Here is an 11,611-nt window from a genome sequence, read left to right on the forward strand (position 1 = left end):
AATTCTCTAACGAGAAAGTTGGGTCACAATGTCCACAAATCAATGTTCCGAACTTATGTCAATCATAGCCTAAGTCAAAATAACCTCACTCCCCAGGAGGAAGTCTTCTCATGGTCTACACTTTTCTCAATGGTGCGACCTTTCGGTATCTAGCGAGCCTTATGCCTCAACAATGACTATCCAAATTATGCATAACTTTAGAACAGTTTCGCTTCATAATGGAAAGTCAACCAAATTATAGAAATGGTTAATCCTCAAAGACTTTGTCTTAAACTGCGCAACATTGATCCACTTTCTAAAAATAGGGGACTAGAGCCTTAGGCATTATCCTAGGCTCTTTATCATTTTGCGGAGCAATCATGAATGTTTCCCTCTCAATCACCCAGTGATGACGTGGAAAATTTTCACATTCGCTACCACGCAACTAAGAATGTAGAGTATTCTTCTCTAATGGAGTAATCCATTAGTAGGCACATCACTCCCACTGTCCCTAGGATATTGGAAATTTCTTTCCATTCTCAACTAGGCTACATAGAGCGCTATGCTTGGAATTCTCTATCTTATAGAGTTCCAAAAACTCTATTCACGTCACCTTTACTAATAAAACTTTATGTGACTTAGTTACACTACCACAAAGCTGCTTACCTATATGCACATGACCCGGAGGGTTTGCATGACCGCATACAATAATGCGTCACACGACCCTTTGTGTTTACAAGACAGCATATAATAATGCGCTATAGAACCCTAGGTCTTAACTTCGCAATCTTATGAGAAGTAAAATAAAGATAAGCTGCTTAACGGTTACAGATCGCCCATAGATGGCTCTCCGCTAACCTATTACTCAAAATGGAGTGTAAAATCTGATATGGAGGGCACTTAGTTAGGGATATAGGCAACAATCTAGTGCAATTTCCAATTAGGAAACATTTTGCGCCATTATCCACCTAACATTAACAATGTTTAATTCCTTATCTCTACTACACCATTGTGTTGTTGAGTACTAGGAATAATCAATTTTCTAAGCATCCATCTCTCTTCACAGAGTTTTCTAAAAATAACTCAAATAGATACTCGTCACCTTGGTCAAAACTAAAAGCACAAAAGTTGTTATCTAATTGATCTCAACCTTATACGTGCAATGTCAAAAATCATCTCAAAACTTTTGACTTATGGGAGATCAAATAGTCTTGACTCAGATGTGTATCGTAATCTATAAATGTATCGAGATTGAGGCTTAGCTATCATACCCTTACACATATCTAGTCACAAATATCATAGTGGACTAAATGCGCCAAAACAAATGACCTTCTACGGCTTTCCTACTTACTTGTGCGCACCCATTGCGAACAAAGTTACACATTCACATGAGAGCAGGATGTCATAAGCGAGTGGGCCTGAGAAGGCCTACTCAAACCATCGTGTCATCATCTCATTAATGTGATTAAGTATAATAAGCCACTGGTTCATGACCAATGTCATAAACTAATTCTAATTATCTTAATGTATGAGTTCTCGAAGACAAGTTTTAAAGGTTTAGGCCCAACTAGGTAATGACTCACGACTAATTCATATTCACTAGATCATAAAAGGATGTCATGGAGATATCAAGTGCGCCTAAGTCACAAATTTAACTAGTAAGTGCTAATCCCTTGCACCTTCAAGTCAATTTTATTCTCCATACACTTTACTGCATCTAGTTGAAAGATGACGATACTCCTCTTGTCCTCGCTTCATAGTTACTTGCAATTAATTCTACTATCCACAAGAAGGAGAGAATAAGCTATCAACTATGACAGCTCCAAAGTAACTTAAGCGCAAATTAGGCTAAAGAGTCTAATTCAACACAATGCTCTCATAAGCGATGCGTCAAATTCTTAGAGTCATAACAACCTTGTCGGCCTTGACCTTTTCATCACTATGCCGCAACTTTGCGCTTAGTGTTAAACGTTATTAAAAACGTTAGCCTAGCTAAGGAATCATACAAAGAAGCCCCTCTTCATGTCTCACACTCAAGTGTGAAAACAGTAAGTGTCCAGACTTAGACAAGTTGGCAATGCTAATAGATTTTGCAGTTTCTAAGTGCTAATCTTTTCACTTAGTGTTAATAGATTTTGCAGCTTCTAAGCGCTAATCGTTTAACTTCACGTGATATTTCAACGCACACTATTATAGTGCATGAAATTTTGTTCCATCCACTCTCAATAATTGGGTAGAGAGCAAAACACTGCTCATACTGGCTACTCGTTTTACACTTAATGACTAATTTATTTAAGCTCGCATTTCTTGGATGGCGTGACTCTTGAATGTTACTTCATCTAATGATGTAACATTATTTACAAGTCAAATTACAAAGTCAATCCGCGCAGCTCAATAGTCAAGATCATATACAGATCTATTGAGGGCTTACTAATTTCATAACTCCAAAACTCACCTACCAAAACTACGTAGCGTGCCGCTAACCATAGCGCACACATTAGTTTTTATTATGCCAAACAAGGCAACAAAACTACGGCGACTTTGAGTCGTGTTTCCTTACTTTGGCTCAATTAAGACTTGACCTAAAGTCTCCAAGACTTTTGCTCATCTAAAGAATGGGATTACATTGTTCACATTTAAATATCTTTACTAAGTCTAAGTCAACCAATTAACTTCCATAAGCTAAGTTAATTTAGAGAGAAATTCGCATTGGGATTAATTTGATTAGCATAATATAATTTTGCCACAAAAATCTAAATTAAATAGTGACAATATTACACAAGTCGTAAGATCGAAAATCCGCTATGCTCGTAATCATCTCTTGCGCCACAGGTGACAATTATCCAAAATTTAATTTAATTTATGCGCAAAATATTAGTTTTCGGGAGTTAATCTACAAAGATTTCTCTCAACCGAATAACCTCCCACTGACTATGGCATGTCTAAAAGCATGATAAAATATTCTAATTCCATACAATAGCATCATAATGTAGATTCACAATCAACTCATGCTATGTTACATTTAATAACATAATTAAAATAAAAATAATAATTAATCATGCTATTCTAATTACAACATATGCAAAAAATAACGATATGCTGTATTTAATATTCAGATTATGCCATAACAGAAAGTATATCATTTTGAAATTTTCTGAAATTTTTCTGAATTTTTCTGAAATTTTTTCTGGAATTTTAAATAACTAATAAACACACATAAAATTAAAAATAAATATTCCAGAATCTGGTAAAATGCAATAACCATACCAGTAAATAGTAAACTACAATAATAGTCTACAATAAAAAATTCAACCTCAGAAACTTAATCATGCAACACCAGATGCATTTTAAAGCAGAAATAATGAATTATTATTTCAGGAAAAATATTTTTTATTTTCATAAAATTTTCAAAATTTTACAGAAGATAAAAAATGTAATTCTGAATCTAACAGTACCAACCATGCTTAAAACAAAGCTATAATGAATTACTTATGACCATTTAACGTAATTCAAAATTAAAAAAAGAACAAACAGAGCCTTAGAACCAAGCCAGCTGGGAAAAACGGCTAGGCTCGGCTCGCGCCGCTCAACTCAGCGCAACTCGGCGGGAGGCGGCTCAACGGCTGCGCGGCGCGGCGCATGGCGCACGCGTGGTGCGGCGCGAAGCGGTGCGGCTAACGCGCGCGTGGGAAGGACGCAGACAACTCGTGCGTGGAGCGCGTGGGAAGAGCGCCTAGCGCATGGTGGCGTGTGAGTGCCCGTGATGGCGCGTCGAAGCACGTGGAACCGCTGGGCAGTGTTGTATAGCGGGTGAGGCATACGCGTCGCCTTCCACGGTGTTTTCTGGTCTAATTTTGGTACTACCGGACTCCACTTTTCGCAATAAATACATTTATAGTCTCAAAAATGACATTTAATGGACATAAAAATGAGATGTATCACATTCTCAATCTAATTTTCGTGCAAATAATATGTATGTATATTTGTATAAAATTATACACATATTTTATCGCATATAACTAAGCACGAAAATACTCATATTAGGCTTTGATACCAATGTAAATCAAAGTATTATATTACAGCGGGAAAAAAAATATCAGAATCATACCTTGTAGCGAAGAACCTCGCGAGTAAATTACGTGCTTCCAAAATCTGAACAACGAACCCAGCAGTGGAGTGATACTACAAAATGAGTATCACCCACACAAGTCACTGTGCAAAATGACTTGATCGTTGTTTTATGGGAGAGCATGGGAAAAATTGTTATGAGTAAAAACCACATAACCTATATCTGATATACGTATCTCATAGATTAACCATATAATCTGATATATAACCACATATATATCAATCTATCCATATCTATTGATATGATAGATATAGATATCCTGAATGGTTATCCAAATAAGTTTTGAATTCAAATTCAAACTTATATGGATAAGGTTCAAAAGGTTCAGGTTCAAAGGGTCATGCCACATGGGCGCCCAATTTCTAATAGTTATTTGTCATTTTTTTTTGTATTACAGAACATTGGCTGGTGTGTTTTATTTGTTATTTGGCATTTTCTTTTTATTGCACAGCATTGGCTGGTATGCTTAATTTGTTGTTTATTTTTTTCTATTACAGAGTACTGACTGACGTATTTCGTTTGATTTTTATTATATGTTTATGTATTGTGGGATTTATATTTTGTTATTTGTTTAAAATTTTATACTTTTGTTGTGCTTAAATTTTACGTAATATTTATATATTTACTTTTCACTATTTCATTTACTTATAATTTTACATTTAGGCCATGTTTGACTACTACAATATAATCCATCTTTTTATCTTTTTTCTATCATATCATCTCTCTACTTTTCTGCACATCTTTTCATAAAAAGATAAAAAATACACTTATTTAGATCATCCTAGACAACTCCTTAATTACATTTTCACTTAAACAATTTTTTAAGCGTGCCTCCAGGCACCAACATACACTAGTGTGACAACGAAGCACAATGACAAAAGAAAAATGAGTCAGACCCCCTTTGTGGAGGACCCCCACAATCCCTTTATTGATCTACACCATTCATGATGTGTGGAGTCCACTCATGTATATGTGGGGTCCATATCATGAATGGTGTGGATCAGAAAGGGGATTGTAGGGGTCCTCCACAAAAGAGGTCTCTATCATCGCTGAGGACAAAAATTGATTTGAAACACATCCATCTTCACTAGGACAAAGAGCCACGGGAGAAGCTTATAGAGAAACCCTCACCTCCAATTTATATTATCATTTTATTTTATTATATATATATATATATAAAAGAGGAGGTAGCCTAAGAGTTCGGATTTGATAAAATTGAATATTTCAACTGTATGGTAAAATTGACCATGATTAATCTAAATATTCATTTTTTATAATTGATTAAAAAAATTAATCATGTAAAAAATTAAATTGATTCAATATCGATTGTAATATTAATAGATCATTTGTATTAAATTGATTCAATATCGATTGTAATATTAATAGATCATTTGTATTTATATGACCTATATATTTTTAAGAATAGATCATTCATTTACTATAATATATATATATATATATATATGAATTAATAATGTGATTATGTCTGATTAATCTTCTTTTTTCTTTTTTTTTTGAATGCTTGTCCTCCTCAACTTATCATATGAGGTCAACGATATACACTATTGATATGAGTTCATATTAGTCTAATAATAAACCAACTTTACATGTGAAATAGCAACTTTAGCATATTAATTCCTTGTTTGTAACAAGATTGAACCTTTAATCTCTTTGTGGGTATTAAATATTCTAGTCAATTGAACTACCACAAGTTTAATATTGTTGTCATTTTCGTTACTTCTATTAGAATCATGTCTTATTATGTGGACATGTATATTTTGACATTTTTTATGATTTAATTGTATGCATAAACTTCAGGAATTGATCTATGTGGAGACTGTAAGGGGTTGTAGTCTTTCACTTTTGGCTTGACTATATGTGTATTTTTTTTTACTGCTATTTTTTATGTGATGTGTATTGGCCCCCGACCTTTATTTATTTATTTATACTTTAAAACAATTCATGTGCTTTTCTATTTCTTTTGTCTTTTGTAATTTTTTTTATTCTTATATTTTTTATTTGTTTTCTTCTTTTAATTTTAAGTTTTCTTTTTTCTTTTGGACTCATCTCTTTGTTGCAAATTACATGTGTTTTTTTTTTTTTTCACAAATTCAACCATATAATGCCCAATTCACTGTCATATATAATTGTGAGTAAATTATAAATTTCTAATATTATTCAAATTTTGGCCTACGAGAAGACAAAAGTCTAGTTTGGTTCCTGATAAATTTACACGGGCAAGTTGAAAAAGTAATAGTCATCAAAGTTAGCCCATAATCAAGTCCATTGTAAATTCCTCTAAAACGTTTGGTTCAATAGCAAGAACAATTAAATTCCTGCATATCTATAATCAGGATCCAAATAACAATCTTAAATAACTTCCGTTCAAAAAAAAATTCTTAAATAACTTAAATTTTTATTATTTATTCTGACGACCAAGTACACAACCACCCAGTAAAAAGTTGGTTTTTTAATTTTTTTTACTTTTTTTAGTAATTTTTTAAACTAAAAAAATTGATTTTTTTTTTTTTTTTTTTTTGTAAAAAAATTAGAAGTCATGACTTTTTACGCCACACCATCCCACCATTAGTATAAAATATATTTATTATAAGACTATATACCATACCTAAAAATGCCAACTTGAACCAAGATTTCAACCTTTGCTTCTCTTTACAACAAAAATACATATTGTTAGTATAAATATTTGGAGGGAGAATGGTTTCGATTGTGATAAAACCAAGATCAATCTATTATTTATGGTTCTTAAAAAATTAGAATCAATCCAATCTGTTTAAATCGTGGAATCATTTAAACACGGATTGGACCAGTTTAAGATCACAAATTCACATAATTAAATAACAAAAAAAATATAGAACATTTTAATTTCATAAAAACATAAACATAGTATTATATTAGTTTCACAATAGCAACATGTCTTACTGTTCTAGAATTTAAACAACCATGAGAAAACTGGTTTTACCATAAGTATTTAGACCGTTACAAATTAAAACAAAAAATCAACAAATAAAAGTAATAAAAGAAGATATTATGCGGGTTTATGTTTTATATGAAATAATAGAAGATACTATGCGAGAGGATGTATAATATAAATATAGGCTATTTGTATAGGGTCCGAATCGGTTCAAATCCGGAACCGTGAGATTCAATCTGGAACCGATCTGTGGACTACAGATTTTTAATTTTTCAATCCGAAACCTAATCACGAATTCAAAAAATCAATTCAAATCTACTGGATTGGACTGGACCAGATCAGATTATAGATTTCACGAATTCCTTACTCAGCCGTAATAAATATTCAAATCTCATACACACCAAAAAAAAAAAAAAAAAAAAAACAGTTCCTCAATACATGAGACTACTACTAAAGCATAGTCTGAGTATTTTTACATTCGTCGTGGCTTCTGAACACTCAACAACTTCACATCATCAAGAATTGGCCCACACAGGGAAGAAAAATCGTCATTTCTCATGGTGTAGAATGTGCTAAAAAACATTATACGAGTTCGCGTTGTAGTAGCCACAAACCTAAGGATTGCGCGCTTGTACCCGCCTTTGCCCTTAGATTCATAAGGGACCTTAATGGTGTTTCTGCCTGCGAAAGCCTCGACGATCATGGACCCTTCGCAAGCGTTGCTAGCGTCTCCCACAGCGAAGAAGAGGTCGTAGACCTTTCCGGGGACTGTCCGTGCCACTTGAGCAATGGCACTTTCTTTTCCAGCCACCAATTCCACCGCCCGTTTTCCCTGTGGCACTGAGAAGTGGTCGGAATCGATGTACTTGACAGCTTTGAGAGATTCGACTTTCCAACCGGGCAGGGGAGAGTGATCATCCTCTATGTTTGGCGGGATTAGGACACCCCAAGATGTGTTGGGGAGAACATATGGTCCTTCTTCAAAATCCCCGTTTTTTAATATGTTTTCTGCACATAACATGGAAGCAATTATCCAATCATCTACAAAGTGAAGTGACACTTCAACTTGTTCACCTAAATGCTATCACGAAACGAAACAAGATTCTCTGTCATGTTCTTTCCTATCCCCAATCTCATGAGATAAGTTTCTCTAGTTCTGATCGTATAGTAGATAGATAACCTGGCATAGGGATCGAGATGTGGCAAAAAGATCAAGTTTGTCATGAATTGTAAGACAGAATTATCATCTAACTATCTTTGAAGTCATAATATTAGATTTTTGTGAACATCAAGTTTTAATATATTAAATTAAAGACACAATATTGTCCCTACTATATTCAATATGATGACTAATAGTAATGTGAGAAAGCATCTTTCCAGGTCAATTGAAGCTGGCATTGTCAAAACATTGCATGTTGGATTGAAGATGACAAGCAAGAAACATTGCAATTAGACATTGAGTTATCAATTTGTGACCCCTTAGGACAAAGAAATTGTGCCCCAAATACCGATGTGGCACACATAAATATATAATTTATGCAATTTCATGTATTGGCAGAGTTAAAATTATTGTCTAGTAAAGGAAAAATTACCAAATTTGTATTGAGTCCAATTAACATTATGTTGAGAGGGTACGTAGATATTCATATGTTAATAGGACCACAATGAAATTTTTATGAAAAAAATAGCATTTAATAGAAAGTATTTCAATTAATTAATGGACATTCCAATTTGTATCAACTATGATTTTTAGTGTAATGTCCTCCATATCTCTTTTCCTACCTAAGCAAATCATAATCGTAGAATTCACATCATTTTCTATAAGTTTTTTTGTATGATTATCATTTTCATATGAATAATTAGAAAAATTAACTAAATTCTAATGATTCAGGCCAAGTTTGGGAAGACTAAAAAAGTGCACTTTTTGTCTTTTTGGACTAAAAAATTGAGGTTGAAAATATGGATGTTTGGGTTAACTTTTTGACTTTTTATTGAAAAATGTGTAATAAAAAATTGTAAAAATTGATTTGTAGAGAAAAATTTGAATTAGGAGTTGTGCAGCCGTAATTGTTGACTTTTGGTGAATAGTGTTAACTTTTTAACTTTTTGAGTAACTTTTTGGCTTTTTGGCTTATTTGGGACTTCCCAAACTTAGCCTCAATGATTGGAAGAATAACTTACTGTTGGTTGCTCTGGGAGGATACAAAGCTTTAATGGCCACCGAATCAATAAGTGGTCCGCAAGCCGGATCTTCCTCCTTTCCAGGATTATGTATGACTATCTCCGCCACATCAACTTCTGCTTGAAATGCCCATGCATATGAGTCCCAACCATTACTGCTATATAAGGTCTGCATCGGAAGCACGCTGGAGTCTGGCGCCACCGACACATTGAGTCGCTCCTCTTGGGCGCAAGTCCGGGCAGCACTAAAGGTGATGGAGTAGTACATTCCATTGATCACTTGAACCCTTTGCTTGATCGACGCCTCATTGCCTAGCCTCACAGCGAATGCTCCCTCTGGCACTATTAGCAACATGTCGCCTTGCTTTTGACCCGATTTTATGTACTCTACTAATCCCGATATCTCCCATTTTGGTAGGGCGTTGTGTCTTAGCACCACTGTCCCTTTCATGTCCGATGGATTGGGGCTAAGCTCGAAGTTGCCGTTTCCTAACAATCCTGTATTTTGAAGGGTAAAATTGGTATTTAATGTTAATGGTCTTAACAAATCTCGAGCTGCCCTTAAGGCTTGGTTTGGGAATATGTTTTTTTAGTAACTTTTTGGTTTTTTAGCTAAAATATGATGTAAAAAAAATTAGTATGTTTGAGATGACTTTTTGATTTTTTACGAATAGATATGCAAAAAGTAGAGAGAAAAATAAATTTTGGACTTTTTGGTATAGGTTGCTACCTTTTTGATTTTTTTAATAACTTTTTAACTAAAAAAGTCACTTGCCAAACGAAACCTAAATACACCCCCAAGAAGTTTGTTGGACGTCCATTTCTTAGGGCACACGAGCCCAAATTTGAATTTCTTGTTCTTTCTTTGAACACCCTAACTTATTCTCATCCTACCTCCAACCACCCTTTCAATCTTATCATTAGGCTTATCTTGGGAAGATGGTAAAAAATGACTTTTTGACTTTTAACTAAACTTTTGGCTTTTTTTACACAAATGATTTGGGAAGTTGGTAAAAAGTGACTTTTGACTTTTTTTCATTAATATTTGTTTGTAATGTCAAATCATAATGAAATGACCAAAGTATCCCTAGCCAATTGAAAAATTACACATTTTTACCCTTTTATTTTCTATCTATGGAGGGTAATTTCGTAATTTTTCTTTTGACTTATAACCAACATCCCAAATCAATTTATGGCCAAAAAAAATCACTTTTTGCGTTTTGGCAAAAAGCCAAAACGCCACTTATAACTTTCTTCCCAAATTGAGCCTTAGTAAACAAAAATCCGTAGTTCAGATTTTAACTATAGTGCAAAAACCTAATTTGATAGTTAATATGATACTTGATATTTGAATAATTGATTTTTGTTTAATAATTAATATCCAAAAGTACAAAATGTGGAAGCTCCCACAAACCTCCTTATATATAGTCAAATGAGTGTCGTCATTATTTTCACCAAGAAACTATATAAATAAAAAAGTTATACACACAATCACTATAGAAATGATATAATAAATTTTAATTTTATCACTTTAAAGTAAAGGCTGATGAAAGTGACTTATATTTTTTTAAAATGTTATTATTGCATCATTTTAATCAAAAATACTATAAAATATAATTTTTCATTTTCACTTCTACACCAGATATATATTGTGACCAAAAGGTTACACAATGATTATTTTTACCCACCACATTGTCTTAATTTACACATTTAATATTTAAATTAAAATTAATTTTTTTTTTTTTTGGTTTAGAAATCAACTTTCGAATCAATCAGTTTTTGTTGAAAAATCAACTTTGGACTCAAAGAATACAACCAAATCAAGCTTACCGTCGGTGAATGCCAAGGCGACGTGGCAGGTGGCGCAAAGTAGCACCGACAGTATAGTGAGTGCTCCCATTTTCAAACTCTTTTGCCTGCTCTTTTTAGAGAGAGAGAGAGAGAGAGAGAGAGAGAGAGAGAGAGAGAGAACAAAATTGTGTGTTGAAGTGGAGGAAGCAAATTGGCATTTTATGCATGCTTATCTCCATGAAAGCCCCTACATTTTGAGATAATAACAGAAATGCCATTTGAGACTGTAAACGGTGGCAACGTGACGAATGTAATGTCAGGACTCAGGTCACATGGATGGGGTTACCTACCACTACGTAACCACGAGTTTCCCCTTTTAATTTTGGGTTATTTACACCATCACCCCCCCCCCCCCCCCCCCCCAAATTATTCACGAATATTATTTTATCTTTTTTATCCATGATTCAAATATTTTGACCTTTTAATTATAAAAATGTATCCTTTTTATCTTTACAAACTAGAGCTAAGTATAAAAAAAGGAAAAAAAATCGTAAATCGGTCTGGTTCAGATCAAATTGCACAATTTCGTTTGTGTTTCT

The 11,611-nt window shown here is 33.7% G+C and overlaps 1 protein-coding gene across 1 annotated transcript; it reads right to left on the minus strand.

The window, feature by feature from the left end:
* Positions 1–7,194: 7,194 nt before the first annotated feature.
* LOC114269708 (transmembrane protein, putative (Protein of unknown function, DUF642)) lies at positions 7,195–11,210 on the minus strand. Its single transcript, XM_082894669.1, has 3 exons — positions 11,052–11,210; positions 9,222–9,719; positions 7,195–8,048 (listed from the first exon to the last, which is right to left on the minus strand). The coding sequence occupies exons 1-3, from the start codon at positions 11,119–11,121 to the stop codon at positions 7,513–7,515; spliced, it is 1,104 nt and encodes a 367-aa protein (XP_082750795.1). The 5' UTR covers positions 11,122–11,210; the 3' UTR covers positions 7,195–7,512.
* Positions 11,211–11,611: the final 401 nt, after the last annotated feature.

This window comes from Camellia sinensis, chromosome 11 (genome assembly GCF_055761805.1).
Source record: "Camellia sinensis isolate YWXY chromosome 11, ASM5576180v1, whole genome shotgun sequence".
NCBI lineage: Eukaryota > Viridiplantae > Streptophyta > Magnoliopsida > Ericales > Theaceae > Camellia > Camellia sinensis.